Here is a 22,824-nt window from a genome sequence, read left to right as displayed (position 1 = left end):
CTCCTTTTAATTTGAGTGTAGTCTCAGACTGATGCAGTGATACTGCCTCTTTTAGGAATAACTGGACTAAGGTGGGGCCCCTGCTGTGTCAAAGAAAGAGCCTTTTTGTGGTTCTGGAGTCCTGGGGAGCCCAGCTAAGCTCCTCTCTAGGTAGCCTGGAAGGAGGTCCAACAGCCATAGAACTCTGAGCTGGACGCAGAAGTGGGATCCTCTGGGTGATGGGGCCTCCATAACAGACCAGAGCTTCCATGAGAAGTTCCTTTTCCACGACGTGGTTGGAGAACCGGCCCTGACCCAGCAGGGATTCTGTGTGGTTTAAGTTGTGGATGGGCAGGGAGTTGGTGTCTCGGTTACTTTTCTCTTGTTGCAACACCCAAAGCACCGAAAGGTTGATTTAGTTCACAGTTTGTGGAAGTTTCAATCCAAAATCAGCCGGCTCTAAAGGCAGGGTGGCATGCACAGGGGCAACATTTCAAGGAGGCAGAAGGCAGCAAAGCAACAAGTCCAAAAATCAGTGGTGGCGGAGGGGAGGGGAGAGCAAGCCTCTTTTCCTCCCTTACCGTGTAAGCAGGACCCCACGCCCTCGACCCCCCAGTCTGTTGTAGCACTTACACCATCTCAGCGCCCTCCTCTTGCAAGATAAGGATGTTTACAAACTGAGGATCGTGGCTCCATGCTGAGTTGCTTAGTTAAACTTCTAAACTACTCAAGTTGACACAGTTACAGTTGGTCTCAAGCTTAGGCTTGGCTCTGGCCTCTGCACTGTTTATCTGCAGGGAGTGTCTCCATGCCAGGGTGGCCCCAGTGCACCTGGAGGGTCTGGGACTCCCTGTTGGACCCCAGGACCTAAATAGCATCCACTGCTGTTCCTCTCCTCTGGAACCCTGTCGCTTCCTTCCTTCAACACCAGGGTTCTAATGCCTGTGGATCTTGTGGTGTGAAAGGATGCTTATTCTTATTTGTACCTAGCTTAAACGCAAATTGTTTTGGCTTTTTTATTTCTGTTGGTGTCCAAGGGTTTTCATGTGCTAAGCAAGCCCTCTCTTCCGGTGAGCTATACCCCAGCCTGCTACTCAAACTATTCCCCTTAAAAGCTGATTATGGCAAAGCTCAATATATGCATGTTTCGAAAGGTTGCGTTGCAACCCATTAATGTGTATAATTAATATGCGATTATTATAATTTATAAAAAGTTGATTATAGGCTGCAGGGCACAGCTGAGTGGTAGGGAACTTGCTTAGTATGTATGAGCTTGGCCCCTACCCCACCCTAGCACTGAAAAAAAGAGATCATACATTCAGTTGGAGAACATGATGGAAAAGCTCTAGAGAAGGATGGTGCTGACAGCTGCCTAACAAAATCAACATCCTCTAACTGTACATCCACAAGTGGTCACAGTAGGGTGGTGAGTAACAGGGCGGACACTGGGTATTGCAACACTATTAGGGAGGGAAACAGTTCTATTGTGTGGTGGTTTCACAGGGTGACTACCGCCAACAACAGCTAATAACTAGAAGGGAAAGAGTATCCTAAAAATGATAGGGTGGGAGGAGACGGAAATACTAATTTCCCTGATTTGATCGCTACACACTGGATACATGTATTTCATTGTAACACTGCATTCCCGGAGTCAGTACAAATATTATGCCAATTAAAACATTTTAAAAAATGGTCCATACGGTAAACTTTATGTTCTGTGCATTCTACCACTGTAAAAATGCTGATTAAATACACATTTTCTAAGCAAACTATTTTTCTACTAAATACTAAATTACTAAAATGATGAGTTTTATGACTCAGTCAGTCTCTCCAGGATTCCATTAAGTCACAAGTCTTTCCGGCTTTTACCACTTTAGAAGCAGCCACAGACATAACGGTAAGAGCAAAATGGTTATGTGTCTGCTAATCCATCAGGCCGCATCCTTCATAGGGCCTGGAACAAAGAGGGGAAAGCCAGAAAAACACACCATCCCAGGTACTAAGACAGAAAACACTTCCTTTGCTTCTGAAATCTCTCTGGATCTGTCCCTGGGTTTTTCAATCTGCTGTTTCATGCTGTTTCTCTAAGCACAGGATGCTCATGTGCCAGGGCTGACCGTCACAGAGACATCGCTTCTGTAGGGCCCTGGTCCTGAACCTAGCAGGCAGGGGCTGCCAGTGGCTGACCAATGCCCATTTCCTAGATGGATAAGTGGAGCCTGCTTGAGTTTACTATCACACCCAGCAGTGGATGGGTGATCACAGGTTACAACTTCCATGCCAGGAAGCACTGGGCGCTGGCACTGGAGATGAACACAGGCTCATTCCCATGAAGTCACCCACTGAATGTGCTAGGGTGCTGGGCACTTGGATGCCACCAGCACTCATGCCTGACCCCAACCCTACCCATGGCCAAACCCAGGCTCCAGCGTGGGTGGTGGGCAGCAGCTGGCACTGAGAGTGGACGCCAGAAGGCAGAGGCCGGGCAAGCCTAGGTGTTCAAGGGGCTGGGCATGATGGCAGCTGAGTGCTAACAGGCCTCCGGCCCAATGTGGATCGAGATGTTTCCAGGTGATGTAGAATGGGATCAGAAGTCTGCCCGTGTTCCCAGAGGCCAGAAAGAAGCCCGGCTGGGAGGCACAGAGGCACGGAACCCGCCCTGCACCCCGTGGAACTAAATCCCAGCAGGAATGCAGAAAACAGGAAGGGCGATGAGAAAATCTATAAGGGACTCAGTAAAGCTTTTTGCCATCAGGCAGTCTGGACACTTGGAGAGGTGATCGAAGTGAGTTACTAAAATAAAACACGCCTGGGTGCTGTGAATTCAAGTGACTCTGCCATTTAAATCAGTGGACCCTGTGATGCTTCTTAGACAACCTGGGTTAAACAATGCATCAAAAAAGAGTAAAAACCACAGAGGACAGGACAGAAGGAGAGGTGCTAGGAAAGCTGCGAGGCTGCCCACAGTGGACCTCGTCCCAATGTCCAGTCCAGCAACTCCAGGGCTGGCCAGAAGGGGATGGAGGAGGGCACACTTCCCACAGGTGGCCTGATGGCAGCACAGGCAGCACTGGCTTCTCTGGCACAGTCACCCCTGGGCAGGACAGCTGACAGCTATGCGGGGCCCACAGAGCCACGCTGTGGAGGGCCACGTCCAGCCTGTGGCATTTCCACTGAATGGTATCATAGCGAGTGAAACCCTTTAATTGTTAGTGCCGCAGAAACGCAGTCTAAGGTGAGTTTCCCGGAACCGCTTAAGTGCTGGGGGCGGGAAGGAGAGCTCAGAGGAGAGGACTTCACCTGAAACACATCTGAGGCCACAAACTCAAGGTGCGTTTCAATCAACTTGTGCAGATAACTGCAAAATGAAATCCAATAAAATGAAAGAAATCTCTGATACACTCTGCATAGAAACTGTGCCTGGAGACATCTGTGCTATAATCTTTGTGGGGAATTATAATGCATGTAAAATTGTTTATAGCAGACTTTCCCCGTGTGAATAAAAGGTTCAAGATAAGTGAAGATAAAACACCGCCACCCCCACCCGGAGCCGTCGTTGCCCATGTGGGAGGCCTCCGCATCTTGGTGGCGCTGCTTTTCAGGCTATTATGTGCCAAGAGAAGAATTCCCCAGCAACACTGCCTTCGCAGGCCAGCAGCCCCGGTGTCCCAGCAGTGGAAACCAAGCCAGTCGGTGGATGCTTTCCCACAAGGGATAAAGGATGCTTGCCGTTCCTTGCTCTGAGAGAGCCTTTGCATTTTTTTGGTTGCCTTTTGTTTTCCATTTAAAAAGTGTGGCATAATTTACATAACACAGAATTTACCATTTTAGCCATTTTTCCACAGTACTGGGGATTGAACCCAGTACCTTTCCACAGGGCTAAATCCTCAGATCTTTTTTCTTCTCTCTCTCTCTCTCTCTCTCTCTCTCTCTCTCTCTCTCTCTCTCTCTTCAGGCAGGGTCTCACTAAGTTGCTCAAGTTGGGCTCAATTTGTGATCCTTGTGCTTAGCCTCCCACAAGCTTATGATTACATGCATGCAACCCCGTGTCCCTCAACTAGGCCATTTTAGCCATTTTTGAGTGTACGGTTTTGTACACATGGAGCATATCCACACTGCTATGCAACGATCACTACCATCCACCTCTAGAACACTTTCAATTTCCCAGACTGAAAGTTAGTACTCATTAAAAAATAGCTCTTCATTCCCCAACCCCAGTCCTGGGAGAGTATCGTGTTTTTACAGTCTTTCTTCTCCCCTTCCCTCCCTTTCCCTCTGTCTCTCTTTCCTGTAGTACTGACGGACCACCGCCAGGGCTCTGTGTATGCTAGGCGAACCTTCTATCACTGGCTGCATCTCTAGCCCTGGCCTTTGTGTTTTAAAGCTGTAATAAATAGAGAAGGCCACAAGAAGCTTTCTTAATATCAGATAGCCAGTCTATCTGCCTTGGTAACCCTGGATGTAACTTTCTAAGGAAACAAAGGCCTTTGCGGGCCATGAACTCACCCACACAGGTTCGGCAGGTGGAATGGCATTCCATACACTGGATCAGCTCAGAATCAAAGTAGGTACCCGGTTCACAGTCTGGAATGCAGCTGCCCCGTGCAAGGCTGTCCGGAAGAAAAACAGGCTCATTCTCACATCCGTTTCAAAAGCCTAATTAAATTATGATTTGCCCTCAAATGCCTTTCTGGGAGGAAATGAAAGTTGTTGAAGCACAGTGCTTTGTGTCATTGAAGAATCCGAGCCAATTGAAGCTGGCAAAGCTGTCCTTGAGCTCACTGGAGATCTCCGGGCTTTGGTCCTGGTACAGAGGCCAAGGCCTCTCTCCTGCTCTGTGCTGGCTTCTCTTCACTGCTGTGTCTAAACCCAATCTAACCCCAAAAGGAGAAATGGAGCGTGCGGGGGTACCACTGGAGCCATACTGGCCCAGTCTTTGACCTAAGTCCCCTTCGAGGGGGCAGCATTAGCAGTGTGCGAGGCGTGCGAAGAGGGTGTGAACCACAAGCCTGACCCTGAGGCCTGCTTCTCCCTTGCTGGAAGACTTCTCAGCTCCACCCTGAAGCTGACGTCAGATCTCTGGGAGCTGGCAGGCCAACCCATTGTAGCTCCCACCTTCCTCTCTATCCCATTAGAGCCTGCCCCCCTTTGCTGCGTCCAGGCATCACAGGGATGCAGACTGAGCTGGACCACCCATACTAAGTCTGGTTCCACTTCTTTGCAGCTGTGCAACCCCAGGCAAGCTAGCAAACCTCTCCGCACCTCCATCTCCTCCTGCTAACTGGCTCCTACCACTGAACAGTGCTTGGGGAAATTCACTAAGCAAATACATGAAACTGGTGTCTGGCACCTGCAGAGTAAATAAATGTCAGCTACCACGATTTCTTTAGTTTCCAAGATCATACTGTATCTGATGCACACGCTTAGAATGGGCTTGCCACTAAATATAGCAAACAAGTGCTCTGGGGTACATCTGTCAGGTCTCAGAAACCTTCTGAAATAGTGTGATTTATAATTAGGGATCTGTATTTGGCTTTTCATCTTACACACAGCTCTTAAAACCCTTGGAATCAATACGGCGATAAGTGTCTTTTCCCACACTAATAAGCTGACTGATGGCCGGGGTTCCGGGGAGCCCGAGGATAGGGGTTGGTTGCCAAATGAATCAACTATATAATCAGAGGGATGGAATTTTCAGCCAGACAACCCCAATCTCAGAGCAGGGGAGAGGGGTTGAAGTTGAACACTGAAGGCCAATGATACAACTCAGGTCCCCATAGTGAAGGGCAGAATTGACAGAGCTTCCAGGTCAATGATCCAGAACACGCTTCCTATTGGGAGGGCAATGTGTCCTGATCTCACAGGATGGATGCTCTTATGCTGTGGACCTTACAAATGTCGTCCTATTATCCCATCTGCTGTTCACCTATTTCCTTTGTACACGCTTTGTAATACATGTGTAAAGGTAAGACCTCTCCCTAAGTTCTGTGACAGTACAGTAACTCATTTAATTCAAGAAGGTTGTGGGAACTCTCATTGGTTAGAAGTATGATTTACAGCCTGGGGTTTGTGATTGGCAGCTGAAGCAGGGGAACTTGGGGAAATAAACCTCCAACCCATGAGACCTGACGTCATCTTTAGTAGACAGAGACAGAACTGAGTTAGGTTATAGGCCCTCCACTGGAGTCCACTGGAGAACCACATTGCTTAGGTAAGGAAAAGCCATACGTGTTTTGGTGACCAGGACGGAAGTGTACTGTGCTGACTGTGTGAGGGCGGGAAAAACACTCTGGTTTTTCTGACTTTTCCTAGCTGCATGTAGTAGGAAGTGTCTGCAGGCCCGCCAGCTCCCTGCACCAATGGTGGATATCCACCAGGGCTCAGCCTCATTATGGTGGCAGGCCCGTCAAGGGGAGCCATTACATCATATCTTTAATAACGGATGCTCCCCTGCGAACCCTGCCTGCGTTTATCCCCTAAAGAGATGGATGGCCAGGATGCAGAGGCTCGACTGCTCTCTCATGCTTTACTTCGAGAGCAATGATTTGAAGTCACAGCTTATGAGGATATTGAGCAATAAAAGGAAGCTTGCTGTGGATTACGGCTGGTGATGCTTTCAGAGTCTGCATGCTTCTCTGAAAATGTATCACAGCTGGGGCCACGGGTCCTAGAGCGGTGCCAGGATGGCCACTGCCCCAGAGGCACTTTCTCCCCAGGACACCTTTCTGGAACCCAGGATCTGACTTACTCTCCCCTACAGGAGTCAGAACAGGCTCCCTGGGATTTGCCAGCACTTCTCTGCTGGGAAAAGATTTCCATGGGACCTTCCCTCCTGGACACTGCAGTTATCCCAGGGACAAGGGCCACAGAAAGAAGTAACAATCACTTTTGACTGCCTGGCCAGCAGGGCACGGGACACAGAAGCCACGGCCACCACCTGAATGCCTCCTTCCTCCCCTAACACTTCTGTCTTTGGGGGCCAGCTCATCCAACCTACTCTGTCCAACCAACAGGTTTAAGGTCACTTTGGGGTCCTCCTGCAAACGCCCAGGTACTTGGCACTCTCTTTTCCCGCAGGACTGTGATCTGGAAGGATGGTCAGGCTGAAGGCAAAATCACTGAGGCAATAACCTAGTTTCCCCTGGGAAACTCCCGAGCTCCCATTTATATTGATGTCCTCGGTTGCTGCTAAGATTAACTGGGCCGACACTGGTGAGAACACCTGACTAAGAATGGAGGCGCAGTAAGTTCTCTTCCTTTTTCCTTACTCCAGAACACTTCACCTTTATGGTGAATTCCAGCCCTGGTAGCATTTGGGAGGGACCAGGCCGGAGAAGTGCACGGCAGCCTCAGGGGCCCCACTGTATAAACACTGCCCTGTCTGGACCTGCGGTGCCCCTCACCTAGGAGCCTGCTGGAAGTACTGGTCTCAGCCTTCACCCAGAGCTGCCGCATCACAATCTGCACATGGACAGGATTCCTGGGTGACTCCTGTGCTCCTGTGGGCGAGAGGCGCTGTTTTTGCCAACCCCTTCCCTCTGTTCCTTCCAGTGCAGAGCACAGTATGAGACCCTCTGCTGTGGGAGAGTCCACAGGATAATTTCAGTAGAGTGCTCTCTAGGTGTCTAGACAGTCACTGGTAATGTATATGTGACTGCACCAAATGTAATTTGGTTGCATTAAATGGGCTAAACAAACAATTCAAAATATTCTAAGCAAAAACTATGGAGCTAGCTGGGCAGTCTAGCGCATGCCTCTAATCTCAGCTATTTGAAGGGCTGAGGCATGAGGATCATGAGTTCTAGGCCAGCCTAGACAACTTAGTGAACAGTTGCCTCAAAATAAAGATAGTGAGAGAGGGAGTCCAGTGGTGGAACACCTGCAAGACCTAAGGTTCAATCCCCTGTAATGGAAAAAATATCAAGCCAGGCAGGGTGGCACATGCTATAATCCTATTGTTCAGGGAGGCTAAAACAGGAGGATCACAAGTTTGAGTTCCACCAGGGACATTTAGTGAGACCCTGTCTCAGAAGAAAAAATGAAGTTTTGGGGGTGTAGCTCAGTGTAAAGGCCCTGGGCTCAGTCCTGGTGCTGTGAAACAGATCAAAACAACAGTGACAATAACACTTGCACATTCTTCGGGGCTGAGGGGGTTACCTGAATCCTTCCTTACACATGGTACATTTTTCAGGTTCATCCATGCACTCTTTGCAGCTTGGGTGGCATTTAAGGCAGTGTTTCTGACCTGGAGAAAAACAGAAAGAAGAGGGGCGGCGTGGTGAGAATCAGACCAAGGCTAGGAGAGACGCCCTGGTTCCTCTCACTGAAGGGAACTGAAGCCCCTTCCTGGCTGGCTGCATAGAGTTGATCAGATTCAAATCTTTATAAACGTGATGGTGGCCTGGATGCTGCGACCCTCCCTCCCCACACCAGTGAGCTCACAGGGCTGTTTGCTGAAGATTTGGGGCAACACACAGTGAGGCAGGAAGCTGGTCCCTCAGTGTCCCCTGTGTTTACGTAAGCTATTATCTAAGGTGTTCACATTGGCCCCTCACCAGGTACCACCATGTGCCTGGGAGCTGAGGTCTGCTCATAACATCTTGGGGCAGCCTCCTGGGGACCACGGGGGCATCACACATGTGCAGCAGGACTGTGGTGGGTGATTCTTGCCCAGGAAGGGGGTGGGAATGGGGAAGCCTCTGCCCTGGAAGCAGGTCTGGCCCAGGGGTTTGCAAAGGCATGTGTCTTGCTTCACTCTCTGGTTCCCCACTGCAGAATTTGGGTATCCAATCACTTTAGATGTCTTTCCCTAGGGGAAACAGCCTTCCTCCCTCTCTCCCTCCCTTTATGAGAAGAAGAAGTTCTCAGCATGTAGTCCAGGCTGGCCTAGAACTCGTGGCAACCTTTGTGGCTTGTGTTGGACTGTAGGTGTGTGCCAGCACAGCTGGTGTGAGCGCTTTGTTTCACTGTCCCTCTGCCCTGTGAAAGGTCCTCAGTAGAGGGCCAGCAACAGTCTACCAGAAGAGGGGAGCTGGCTCATACAGTCTTGTGCGCAAGGACCTGTCACTTACTTTCATCAGCATAAAATCCAGCGGGACACTGGGTCACACACGTGCTCATCTCCTGGTGATGGTAGAACCCGCGGCGGCAAGACAGGCACTGAGTGGGGCTCCTGCTGGAGCACGTCTCACACCCCTTGTGACACCTGCGACAGCGCCTTGCTGCTTTGTCCCTGAAGTAGCCCAAGGGGCACTCACTCACACACTTCCTGTGGGAACAGATATGGGTGAGGGCCTCTCGGACTCACCCTGGCTTTGAGTGTACCCTGTGTTTCCTCTGGCCCCAGCATTGGGCTGAGGTAGGGCAGCTGTGTGGAGGTATTTCCTCAGAGCTTGGCTGCCCCCCATTACAAAATTCTGGGGTCACAAGGGCCCGAAGGAGACTGTTGAGCCATGGGTGCCCTTTGTCTTGCTAAGGGCGGCAGACAAGGTTCCTGAGTGCACTGTGGAGGTTTAAGGGCTAGGTGAGGACACCTTTTCCTTGGTGGGAAGTGCTGGGCTGTCTGGTTTTCTGTGGGCACTGTGATGTCAGTCTTTGACTTTTGGAACTCCCGGCTGTGGCAAAACTCTCTGTGGGTACCAAGAGGAGACTGTCTCGTGGGGCAGTAAGGTGAGCTATGTTCAATGTGTTCTCTAGGGACCCTGAGACACTGGTCAGGCCACACCTGCACCTCTGCCAGGCCCATGTGGGTTTGTCAACCAGCAGCTTTCAGGGCTATCACCCAGTGAGTGCCCTGTCTGGTCACCCTGGGCTGCCAGCTGGCTGTGTGCAGCATGTGGCTGGTGGTAAATGGGGGACTAGACAGCCATGTCCCGTGAGGCCAGCAGGGAAGCAGGAGAATATGGTAATGTCAAAAGCGAGAGGAGCTGAGTTCCTGCTACAAACACACATGCCAGGTAGTCTCAGGGGTCCGGCCCAAGCCAGAGCCATCAGCCTTGTGCCTAGGGCTCAGGATGGACCGGACAGTGTCCTCAGAGTGCACATGGCTCCTTGGGCTTTCTAGGGAGCTGTCAGGAAAATCCCACACCCAGCCAGAGGCTGCAGCTTGCTCAGGAGCCATGGTAGCCCAGTTAGCCCTGTGGGGCTGACAGCGTGGGGCCCCAGATTCACCTTTGTTTCTGGTCCCCCCAATGGGGAGGCCTGCGTATTCAACAGGCTCCATCTCTGTTTCACAGCATTTTATAACTGTGACCTCCAGAGCGACAGAGTATCTGATTTCTCAGTAATGGCAAATATTACTTGTGTGATAAGAACAAAAGAATCACTAAAATTAAAAAAAAAAAAACCCACAGAAGTTAATGTCAATGTGATCTTTTTGTTGGGGTATTACATTAAGTCCCAGCCAGGACATCAGGCTGTGTTCAGAATGGGCTACTTTGGTGCTATGCTGTGGGGCTCCAGGACGTGCACAGGGCAGCCCCAGCTCATTACCTGCCAGTCTTGGAGCTCCCCAGGCTGAAGTGGACACAGTTCAGGCACTGGTCTGCATTGGGGCCATCGCAGCCTTTGTCACCGCACTCCGGATGGCACACACCTTAAAGAAACAAGCATTTCCTTTCATCCAGAGAGATGCTTTCGCCATCACATCTGGTCCCCTGGGTCCCTGTGTCAGGGTACTGCAGTGGGCAGGGTCCTTCAAGAGGTGCCATCTGCAGGGGCTGGATGTCTACACTCTGAGGCTGGAGCAGTGCCCCTTGGGACAGGGTCACATCTGGGAACAGAGTCTCACCTGGACTCCAGCATCAGAGGTTCACCCTGTGTGTCCAACCTTTTGGCTTAGGAACTGTCTTGGATCACATATACAATGTACAGTCAATGTATATAAGCAGCATAACTGTCTCATAATATTTGTTATAACATTAAAAATAAAAAGTAGGTAAGCAGCCTGTGGGCTACCAGCTGGACACATCTGTCAATAGCATGACAACATGTAATACAGCAAATGACAGGGTACCAAGGTGAGGGAGAGATGGGGACCAGGAGATCTCAGGGGATTGGGACAGAGGGCCAGGAGCCACTGTGTTAGGCTTCTTCCTTTGTATCATCAGGTCATTACGCAGGATGAGCCAACTCTCTCATTTCCATTGTGAAGAACAAAGCAACACAAATCAGATGTTTCCTCACGTCACCAAGTATGACGATGCACCCTGATTTCTAACTGTGATCTAAGTGACAGAGAGAATGCAGGGGGTTAAGTGGATTTCTGAAAATAGCTCCTTTTGGGCCCTCCTACCCCAGGTAGGGACCAGGATGAAGGAGGTTTGAATGGCTGCTCCTCAGGCTGAGTGGGGCAAGGCTGCCGGTGTCCCCCGTCCTGGCCTGCAGTGGGACTCTGCCTCCTGTGAGGAGGTGGCCCAGGAAAACCTGTCAGATAGCTGTCGGAAGACACAGGGAGGGGCTGAGCCGGGCATTAGGAAGGTTTCTGAGGCTTTGGAATGAAAAACAATCTGCAAAATTTGAGTTGCTGGAGGAGTGGGGAAGGAGTTCAAAAGCGAAGAGGAGTTAACGTGCTGGCCACCCACATTTCTCAGGGACAGGGAAGGACAAAAGTCCTCATTCTCAGCTGCCCACAATGGGTCTTTGCTGAAGCATACAAAGCCCTTTTCATTCATGTTCAAGACTCTCCAAGTGTGTCCGGCGTTAGGCTTGAATCACTCTGCCGCCCTCCTGAAGGTCCACTGCTGTGGACACGGCCCAGGATTTCACTCTGGGGCCCATGTGCCTTGCTCCTTCTGCGAAGCCCTCTTCCTGGGATGCTCTCCTCCTGCTCACTGCTGGTGCCTGGGCTCCAGACACGCCCCATTTCCAAGGCTGGCCCCGAGCCACGCCCTCTCCTCCCTCCACGCTGCTCTACTCTTGTGGAGTTAATTCTCATCTGGTTGGATTCATGTCCATCTAATCCAGGATCATTCACAGGGGAGACCTTAGAGCTTCTTGCTTCACCATATCATTGTTTTTATTCACCCATTGAGCCCAAAACACAGGAGCTTAGCCATGGGGGCCCTGTCTTCTCTCCAGGTGGCTCAGCCCTGCAGTGGCCTTGCTGACACAGTGACATAAAGATCTGTCTTTCTTTCCCTTGCAGTGCTTTCTCCCTGGGACCCAGGCAGGCGGCAGGTCTGTCGGGAATTCCTTGATAAAGTCAGTGCTTTCCTCCATCACACGGAGGGGACTGGGTGGGTGTGGGGTTGGGAGTGACACGGAGATGACCAACGAATTGTCCCCCTCTTTCGAAGCACAGGCTCCTCGAAGGCAGGATCTAGTCCAGCCTGCTCACTGCTGTTTACCTAGTGCTGGCAGCGACATCTAGGACAGAGCAGGTGCCCCAAAGTCTTCTTTCGGGATGAAAGGAGAGTGGATGGAACGGGGGAATGCAGACGTGCATTCAGAATGTCCTAAATGTCTCATGCATGTCACCACTCCAATCCCTGTGGGGCTTCTCTGCAGTGGGAAGTTTCTTCAACCATCCTGCCAGGTACCCTTTGCCAGGCGGGGTCCACTCACAGTAGGGGAGCACAACTCCTGGATGGCAAGAAGGTCACCAGCAGCACTGAGCTCCAGAATGCAGAGGCCAGGTTAAGACAGAGCCCAGCCAAGAGACGAGGCTGCCTAGAAAGTCTCTGCAGACAGACCTCCCGGCATGCGGCGCTCTCTGGTTGAAGTGTTTTAAAAGACAGACGTCCAGGTCCAAATCTCTCACGCAAAATCCTGAATTAAATCCACCTGGCCAGCCGTCTGTGCCCTCCCAGACACCCCAAGAACATGCGGGTACAGCTGTAACTCATCTCCGAGTTAGGTGCCCCCTCTCTGGGCTGCAACCCGCACCGATGCCTGCTATTGGAATTCCTCCTTCCTCTGTTAGCACGAAGGTTCCGTCTTCCAGGACCAGCCTGGACTGGCTACTGTTGGGAGCTGCGTCTGTGATAGCTCGCCTTGCGCGGCGGACGTGCGGCCTGTGGTAAAGAGCAAAGCCTGAGGTAGATTACCCCTCCCATCGAATATGTTAGTTTCCTGCTTACCGCGTAAACAACCCGCTCAACAATATAGTCTGCCTGGCAACTGATGATGTTAGCCAATCAGCTTGCCTTGCTTACTTTAACATGATTGGACACTGTACCCGTATATATACCGGTGCCACCCCTGGGCGGAAGAAGAAGCCAGGTAGAAGCCCAGAAGTAAAAGCCCAAAAGGAGCCGCGGAGAGCGGACTGGTAGAGGCTTTGGGGCAGACTGAAGCACAAAAGGAGCCGCGGGGAGCGGACCAGAGGAGGCTTCAGCTGGGAGAACCCAGGGCAGGCTGTACGGAGAAGGAAAATAAAAAGAAAAGGTTGTCCACTACCAGACTTTGTCGTGTGTCCTTCCTGCCGGCCGGGAGCGGACATCGACAGGCTACCAGCGGACCCTACCTCAGATCCTCTGTGGAGCAAATCCAAGATTTAAAAAATACACAAACAAATGAATGCTAGGGTAGCCGCTTGAGCATTCTTGACAGGCTCTGGGGTTCCGTGCATGGATGAGCTGCTGAGGCGCAGGAGGGTTTAACAGGAGCTGCAGTAGTTTTGCCATTCACTCCATCCAGGAAAAGTGCCCCTGGCACCTCCCGTAACACTGGGGCTTGGAGTAGGGCCAGGATTTGTGGTTGATCTCAGAAGTGTTAATAAGAACAGCACAGTAACAGACTGCTCTCATTCCAAGATTGGCCTCTTATTTTTGTTGTTCTTTTTCTTTAGTACTGAGCATTGAATCCAGGGTCTCTGCACGTAGCTTATCTCCAGCCCTTTTAAAATTTGAGACAGGGCCTTCCTAAGTTCTCAGGTTGGGGCTGAACTTCCAATCCTCTTGCCTCAGCCTCCCTGAGTACTGGGGTTACCGCTATGTGTGACCATGCAGGTCCTGACTTCAGGCCCCTGTGTCTGTGACTAGAGTCACGACTGGAACCCATGACCTACACAGTTCTGCTGTGGACACAACTCCTGCACACCTGCAGAGCTGTCCTAGAGCCCCATCTTCCTGTATGGATGGTCACACTGCCCCCAGGCACCCTCCTCCCAGTCATCTTCCTTTGCTCAAATGACGGCTTCTTTCCCAAAGCCCAGGCTCCCTCCTTACGGCAGTTCTGTCCTCTCTTACAGGAACTGTCTTGACTTCCCTGCCAGTGTCTTTGTGGGCTTGCTCTTCCCACGCAGCCTGGAGCCCCCATGTGCCTGCTCCAGGTGCAGAGTCCTGAGCTTGCTGAGCCCAGGGGCACCTCCACCTCCACTGTGGCCACCAGACAGCTCTGTCCCAGGAGGCTCAGTACTGTAGCCACTGGACTCTTCTCTGGGCTCCACCCTGCCCACTGTGGCACTGGACTTTTCCTTCCCAGAGCCCTGGTCCGCAGTCCCCCTGTTCTCTAGGCCTTGCTCATCAATTAATGACCCTGCACATCCCCACCAAATAGGACTCCCTACATTCCTTTGCTTCAGGAGCTCTAGAAATCATACTGCCCTGGCCTTCGCTCAGCCTGGACAATGACCCCAGCCACTTCCTCTGCTCCCATTCCTGGGGAGTGACGCTGGCCAACTCTCTGGTGTTGGTCATGGTCACCCCCTTTGCAGGGCAGCTCTTCTGCCTGGCTCTGGCCAGGTGCCTGGTGAGGCTTAGAGATAGTCTCACTGTGTCCCTAAAAGGTCCCTGAGCTGCAGACTAGGGGGTGTAGTATTGAGGGGGTGGAATCTTTAAAAGGTCAGTCCTCATGCAAGGCACTTAGCCATGAGGTGCTGTCCTTGGAAGAGATTAACATAGCTCATGGGACTGGGTTAGTTCTCCCAAGAGCAGGCTGTTACGAAGCAAGGCCACCTCCCACGCTTGGCCCTATATATGTAGCTGGTTTCCTACTATGCCATTTCTCTGCCATTCTGTGATGCAGCCCAGGATGTCTTCCTCCCCAGAGGTTGGTCAGATGATCTCTCCTGATGCTGGACTTCCAGCCTCTTATACGGTGACTTAAACCTCTTTCCTTTGTAAATACCGAGGTTTAGGTATTTTGTTGTAGCACCAGAAGATGGACTAATGCAGTGTCCAAACTCCTTGGAGAACCCCTTCTTCCTTACAGTAGACAACCTTGCCCCCATTTGCTCCCATCCCTGTTGCTGGGCCGGGGACCACAGTTCCATCAGACTCCCCTGACCCTTTCTGACATGGCAACTGTGCTTCTGTCCACAGGGTGCAGTCAGAGTCTCCACATCACACCCAATGGACCACATGTCCGTGGCCAGCTCCCCACATGCTAGAAGTCCCATCCCACACCCTTCCTGACCTTGCCTTAGACTCCAAATTGCCTCCTCCCTCGCCTTTTTCCATGCTATGGCACACTCTTCTTTCACTGCCTCTGTTCCTCGGTCCTGTCTCTGGGTGGGCTTGTTCTGCTGTTCCTGGTCCCCCCAAGAGCCAGAAACCCATCTCATCCCCACCTTGATGCTGTATCCACCCATCTGTGCTGCTATGGACCAAGTGATTCAGAAAGAAGAACAGCATGGCAGTGAAGTTTCACTATGCAAGGCTGGAGTCAGTAGTAGATTTTCAAGGAAAAAGAAATCAGTTCTTTATTAATAATTACTGAATCTTGCCCGAGTTTATAAATCACAGGGGGAAACGGAACAGATTAGCCCATACATAATTCAATGCTCCATTTTAAAGGAATGGTAAAAGAAATTTAAGATGGAATCAACCGTAATTTATGTTTTGATTTGTACTGGTGGAATTCTCCATTTTGTTATTTTTTTCCCCCAGAGGATATCAAATAACTCAAAGCACTCACAGACTTAGATGTCACCGATCATGTATCAAGTAGCCAAAATATTTAGCTAATATGCCCAACCAGAAATACCCACTGTCACACAAATTGCTGTGAGATGGCTCAGAAAGAAAGGATTAGCTTTCAACCAAATGTAAAAACTGTATCAGCTCAGTGGTTGGAGGTGTCCAAAGACCTCTTTGGACTTCAGTGGCTCTCAGGTGCCTCAAAAATATGCTTTGTGACGTTTAGGTTGTCTAGGGGTAGCATCTTCTCTGGATCTATAACCCTGGCCCTGGTGGCTGTCACTTTTCTCCCACTGGCTCTTTTCTTGGCCATGTTCCTGGAACCCAGCTTTTCTGGCTCTTGTTAAGAGCTGGGTCCTTTCCACATTCTGGCCACTAGAAGTGGATGGGATGAGGGGAGCCAGGAAGCTGAGTGGGGAGGTGGAGGCCTCTGAGGCAAGGAGGTGTCCCTGGAGGCAGCTAATCAAGCATGGGCAAATCCCAGTTCTGGTTGGGCATATTGGGACTCAGTGTCCAGCCTGCGAAGGTCAGGAGAGTACTTACTGGTCTGACGTATACTTACTGGTCTGTAAAGTATTAGGAGAGCCTTGAGTGGGAGGAGCTGTGTAAGTGCAAACGACCATCATTATTAGGATTTCCAGGCAAGGGAAGAACACAATCATAACCCCCGCCTTTTGCCAGGAATGGCCCCACCTTTGAGTGCTACAGTGGAAAAACAGCAGGGGAGGAGGCTAGCCAGCTCCTCTTGATGCAGGCTCATTACCTGTGTAATCTTCTTCATCCTCGGGAATCTCTGCCTGAGCGGGTGACCCAGCAGCCTTGGGTGGCTCCGACTCCGGGACTGAGAGCTCCAGCATCCGAGAGCGGGACTGATGGGAACTGAAGGTGTGGTACGGGTGCTCTGCTGTGCCGTACAAAATGAGGGTCCATTCTTTCAGCTTCCCTAGAAGGCACCAAACCACAGTCACCTTGGGAGCTCTTTATGTACCAGTGCATGCCTTGGCCTGTACAAATGCCTGCTGTAACGGCAGAAGCAGCAGGTGCTGCCTGATTCTTCCTCCTACGGCAGGGCTCTGGCCCATTCATCTGCCTGCCTGTTCACCTGCTGAGCAGGTGCACCTACAGTCCAGGGGATGCACTGTTCTCCCCGGCACCTCAGGAATGCCCCTCTATTCCTGTGCTATTGAATTGCCCTCGACTTCTGGTCCCTACTAGGAGTAAGGCCAGCTGAGGTTGGATTCCACTGTCCTTCTGAGCGTCTTCAGCTCCTCTCACCTTACTGCAGACACCATCAGTGCTGCCTCTCTCATCGCTACCAATCGCCACCTGTCCCTCTGGGGACAACTAGTGGGTGAGTTGGGTGCCAGGGCTGGCTAACAGCTTTGTCCACAGCCTGCAAATGTGACACCCGACCTGTACCAAGAGGCCCTGCTTTGTGGATCCTCAACTTCAGAGCACAGACAGCCCAAGTGGGGTGAAGGGAGTTTTCGGTGCAATGGTGCTGATACAAACACAAATGTCCCTGCTGGCTGCAGGGAGGGCGTCCTCACAGCACTAGGTTGAAGGGCACGGTGGGGCACCATGGAGAAAACGAGAGGGAGACAGGAAGGGGAGGACAGCGGCTCAAGGAAGGGCCACCAGCTTTTTGCGATGGTCCAGTGGGGACCCTGTTTCACTCACTGCCTCCACGTAGAAACAAAGGGCCTGAGGAGGGCTCAGTCTGCACAAGTGCAAAGCGAAGTGGGAAATGCAGCCTGAAGTTTCCCAGTGAACTCCTGATGGCCGCAGTAATGTGTGTCCAGGACCAGCTCCATCACAGGCCATGTTTGGCATCCCCAGCATTCAGAGCAGAGCAATGGGTTTGAGAGGTCACTGCTGTCATCTGTGCACAGATGAGGGCACCATGGCCCAGTGTGACCTGCACTGGGACTCACCAATGCCCAGCCTCTTTGGATTTGTTTACAATGGGATTAGACCAAAGTGAAACCTGCTCACATCCACTGGGAACCACTGTCCCCTGCGACCAGCTGGGGACGTGTCTTTGGCAGCTGCAAGTTGGTTTCATTTGGGGAAATCCCTAGCTTCTACCTCGGTTTCTGTTACTGGGTTTTGTGGCGATCAGAATGCTTTAGGCAGGAGGAAGTATGTCTCCGCTTCTTTGGTACGCGCTGTGTTTTTACTGTCACCTCCGCTCATCCTAACGGCTCCCATCTCCTAGCTGTCAACAGCAAACATCTGTCTTTAGAGACCTGCCTATTGTCTATTTCTGCAACGTTGGCAGCTCTGCCAGTGCCCAATTCTGGGTCTCCTGGACTTTCTAAATCCCAGCATAGAGGGATCCTGCCCACCTACACACCACAGGCCTGTGGGCAGGAGTAGAGAGATCAGGGACAGCACTGGCCCTGGGGCTTACCAGGCCAAGCTCGGATGTGGCTCAAAGTGGTGCTGGACTTGAACTGGTTGTATGATGTGATACATGAGCAGCCTGGTCAGCTAAGGTACCTGGACCCCAATGCTTGCAGCCCCTGAACTGCTTGCTGCCACAGGAATGTGTCCCTTAAGTATTCATGTACTCGAGATGTAACCCTCAAATTTATGCTAATGGTATTTGTAGATGGGGCTTTTAGAAAGTGCATTTTTTTTTTTTTGCATGACCTTGTACTTACCAGGCAAGCACTTGAGCCATTGAGCTAACTCCCCAGCCCAATAAATAGTTCAACTTTTTAGGTTTTTTTGTTTTGGTATTGGGGATCCAACTCATGACCTTGTGCTTGCTGGGCAGGCGCTTATGCTACTGAGCTAAATCCCTAGCTTAGAAAGTGTTCAGGACTCGATTATCTCATAACAGTAGGACCCCCTTGATGGCATTAGTGACTTGAGAAGAAGAGGAAGAGAGATCAGAAATGGTATCTTTGCTGTGTGTCACCATATGGTGCAGAAAGACAGCCCTCACTTGATGTCAGCATCGTGATTTGACCTGTTTCCAGAACCATGAGCTAAGCAAACCTCCATTCATTATATCCAGCAGTAGGTGCAGTATTGTGTTACATCATCCAAAAACTGACTGAGACATTGCTCCACGTCAGGTCCTAAATTGCTTGAGTCTCTCTTCTGGCCCAGCCAGCAATAGAAGATATAGACAAGTCTTTCAACTCAGAAAAAAACAAAAGCATTGCTGATTGGACCATTTTCTAGGTCACTGTCTTCCAAAGGACCTGGCTCCTTGAGACACATGGATGCATCTCCCTAGTACATTTCCTAACCTAGGCTACACGTCAGAAGGTGACACAGAGGTGCTTTGCACAGAGGCAGGTGCAGAGAACACAGTCCTGGTGACAAACATGTCTCTGTCCTCAACTCTAAGGATCAAATTAAATCTATATTTCAAAACCACAAAGGAATCTGGGCTCTTTAACTACTGAGTGATGAGCTGTGATTAAGGTGGGCGTATAGGGACTCAGGGAGTAGGGACCAAGCGCTCTGGAGGCTGTAATTTGAGTGGAAATTTATTTCAGCCCTATAGGATGTGTCCAGAAACACCCACAAAGGGTCCACTCACTGGAATTAGAGTCTTATTTTTGGACATAGTTTTGGTGGGGGCAGGCAAAAGGGGCTGCTCCACCCTCAGCACTGGGTGCTCCCAGAGAAGAGAGGGAGGAGGGAGAGAGAGGGGGAAGGGAGAGAGGGAGGGAGGGAAGGGGGAGGAAGAGGGGAAGGGGAGAGAGAGAGAATTATCGGAAACTACCAGTGGCCTTGGAAGAGGGAGCTGGAGGGCAGGTGGGCGCTTGAGAATGAAAATGCGACTTCATTCTTAGACTTTCCTGGGGACAGACTTTTTATTTTTACTTTTTTGTCTTTTTGAGACAGTGTCCCACCGTGCAGTTCAGGCTGACCTTGAGCTCACTTTGTAGCTCAGGCTGGTCTTGAACTTGCAAGGCCTCAGCTTCAGCCTCCCAAGTGCTGAGATTACAGGCTTGTGCCACCACAGTCAGCCAGACTGCTTTTTAAAAAATGCCACCAACATTTACTGTTTTACCTGTTCACATATGAACATTTAAGTGTAATTTTAAAACTCTGTAAGCAAAGTAGTTGCATGACCAAAGAAGAAACATTAAAAAGAAGTAATATTCAAGGCTTTTGATTTATGTTTCTGAATAAGAAATACACAAGGAGACCTCAAAATCCCAAAGTACGAAAGTCTCCGTCTCCTATCCCCCAGCCACTGTCTCTTTCCCTATAGGGAACTTCAGGCCTCCATTTCTTTTTCCTATATTCTTCCAGAAATGTTTTATCCTTTCTCAAGCAAATATGAACATGAGTTTGCCTTGCTTCTTTTATTAACACATCTTGTAGCTGTTTGTACATCTTGTTTCTCTGTTAACAAAGTACCTGGGTGCTTAGACCCTTTCCAGGATACTGCAAAAATGCAGTATCACTTACTTAAACAATCTCCTATTGAAAGGGCTTTAAGTTCTTTCCAAACTTTTGCAATTACAAACAGTGCCGTGGCCCTGTGACATGTGGCATACATAGCCCTGGCTACACAACGACATTCAGTGATGTGGATGCTCTGAATCCTGGCTCTGCCTCCTCCTAGCTGGATGATCCATTTTCTCATTTCCACATCTAGAGATTAGGGCTGGTAATAATTTTACCTCAAAGAGTTGTAAGGGAAATTAAACAATTCAATGACACTAAGGCACTTATAACAGGGGACTATCATATAGGAGCTGCCGCCTAAGTGTTAAATCAAAGCTGGTAGACAGATCATCTGGGAATCTGCAAGTGAATTCCCAGGCCACATCCCTCGGAGTGGGACTGGGCATGGAAAGGAATGTGTGTGCTCACAGTCTGGCACTGTGGCTGGATTGCCAGTCTAGCTGCCACAGATGGGTTAACTCCGCATTTCTCTTCTGTGAGAAGTTGCGCATCTTTTCAGACTGCAGACCTAAACACCTTTCTGCTTTGATAATACTTGAAGCATGCTACGTAGGAGCTCAGAAATGTACCAAAAAACTTGCTGAGAACGAGTGCTGAGTCTTCAAAGATGCACAAAAGCACATCACAGCCACGAAGCAAGCCCAAGTGACACGAGAAAGCGTTCTGCTCACACGGCTTTACAGTTTTGTTCCTCCTATCTGCGAGGTGTTTATGAGGGCCTCCGAAGGGCCAGCGGCAGGCTAACAAGCTGCAGAGCTGGCCTACACGCTGCAGCACAAAGAACTGCAGCGAGAGGGCACGGCGCTCCAAGCACCGGATTCCTCTGTGCCTCAGGAGGTGACCTTCCCTTCCCTACCAGGTGTGTGATCTGGAAACTTGTCCTGAGGTTATGGTTTAGACAAGGGCAATTTTGCACACATTTCCTCTCCTTTTTCTTGTATGTAAGTGCTCTTTTCACTTAAGAAAACCAAGAGAGTCACTTTGGTTTCCTGTCTTCATGAGACATAAAAATAACTATTCAATACTCATGGCATGCAATGTATGGCATGAATTTAAAAGTTATTTTTCCCTAGTTAAAAAGAAGATGAATTGTTAAATAATGAAACACAGAAAGAAGAAAATAAAATTTACCTATGACTTTTCTGGCTTATTTTCTCCTGGAATAATTTTTATGCATGTGTATTTTTGATAAAATATGTCACTTTCTCCCCCCCCCCTCCCATGAATCATGTTAATCCCACTCAGAATTTATTCATGTCCTTGTTCCTTGTTTTTAGGGAACATGTTCCTCTGATCTGCTGCATTAGCTTCAGTACATGGCCAGTTTCTAGTAGATACTGAATATATGTTTATTGAATGCATATTTTTCAGTATCAGGTTTTGGAGCTGACAGAAATCACGCTGGGCCTGGGAAGAAAAAACAAGAAGCCAATTCGCCCTTCCCATGAGCCAGCCAGTGCATGGGGTGGGTGACAAGAAGAGCGCCCCCAAATGGCTGCTTCAGAGGGACACAGGCGGAGCTGCCAGCAGCTGAGGTACAGAAACAACTTAATGCTTGTATCATTCGATTGACTTTGCAGGCCTAAAGCCAGTAGTCTGAACATCTATTTAGAGGATAACAGTATGCAATACAGCAACTATGGGGGATTTCCTTCTGTCTAGGTTTTGAAATCCAATATTGTTCTCACTGTTTTGTTTTGCTCCATTTTGTTGTTTTGTTTTATTCAATGTTCTGTTTTGGTTGGTTTTGTTCTGTTCTGTGTGGTTTGATTTTAGATGTCTGATGGTTTGGGCAGCAATTTTGAAGATAACAAGAGGCAGTATGGTAGCCACTGTTGATTTGCTATTACCCTATTTTAAAGTTCTGAATCACTTTCACTGTTTTGTTTTGATTGGCTTTATTCTGTTTTATCTTGTTTGGTTTTATTCTCTTTAAAATAAAATAAAATAAAAATAAAGGTCTTGTGCTCGCTTTGGCAGCCCATATTCGAAACATCAGCTTTTCCGACAGGAAGACATTTCACTATATGAATGTAACCATCTCTTTAGCCTCTTGACTGTGGTTTATAATAAAACATTTGTTACACTTTACTTTGTGCTTTAAAAAATGTACAGTTGCCAGAAATATTTTTGCTATTGCCTGGATGACTATCTCTGGATAGCCCCTCAGATGGAACCACAGGGTCAGAGAACAAGATGCTGGTAAGGCTCTGAATACACAGTGCTTGTCATCGTGTGAGGACTGTGTCCGAAAGAGCCAGGGTAGTGACCAGAGGACACCTGGGAGGCTGAGTTTCTTGTTAGAATCACCTCCTATGCACGGTCCCTTCCCCAGTGCCCAGCCTCAGCTTCACCGAGGCAGGAAGCTGAGAGATCAGCGTTTGGCACAACAGATCAAAGCAGAGACACGGAGGAAGGAGAGGCTCTGAGCGCTAGTCTTCAGGACACACACACACACACACACACACACAAACACACACACCAGGATGAAGCTCCCCTGGACCAGCTCCCTCCACACCTGGTCCCTCCCCACGGCTGTACCCTG

The 22,824-nt window shown here is 49.9% G+C and overlaps 1 protein-coding gene across 2 annotated transcripts in view; it reads right to left on the bottom strand.

Moving 5' to 3' along the window:
• The window catches only part of Pcsk6 (proprotein convertase subtilisin/kexin type 6), a 179,864-nt gene that overhangs the window by 7,037 nt on the left and 150,003 nt on the right, over positions 1-22,824 (bottom strand). The window contains exons 14-19 of one of the 2 annotated variants that reach the window (XM_063249917.1): positions 16,603-16,782; positions 16,402-16,440; positions 10,471-10,573; positions 9,051-9,247; positions 8,137-8,224; positions 4,486-4,589 (exon numbers count right to left, since the gene is read on the bottom strand). In XM_063249917.1, the coding sequence (XP_063105987.1) occupies positions 4,486-4,589; positions 8,137-8,224; positions 9,051-9,247; positions 10,471-10,573; positions 16,402-16,440; positions 16,603-16,782 (711 nt within the window). The remainder of the gene's footprint in view (positions 1-4,485; positions 4,590-8,136; positions 8,225-9,050; positions 9,248-10,470; positions 10,574-16,401; positions 16,441-16,602; positions 16,783-22,824) is intronic. The other variant, XM_063249918.1, reaches the window with a different exon arrangement.

This window comes from Cavia porcellus, unplaced genomic scaffold (genome assembly GCF_034190915.1).
Source record: "Cavia porcellus strain 051 isolate PalLab524CR breed Dunkin Hartley unplaced genomic scaffold, mCavPor4.1 scaffold_6, whole genome shotgun sequence".
Lineage (NCBI taxonomy): Eukaryota > Metazoa > Chordata > Mammalia > Rodentia > Caviidae > Cavia > Cavia porcellus.
This window is presented reverse-complemented; position numbering and strand designations above follow the sequence as displayed.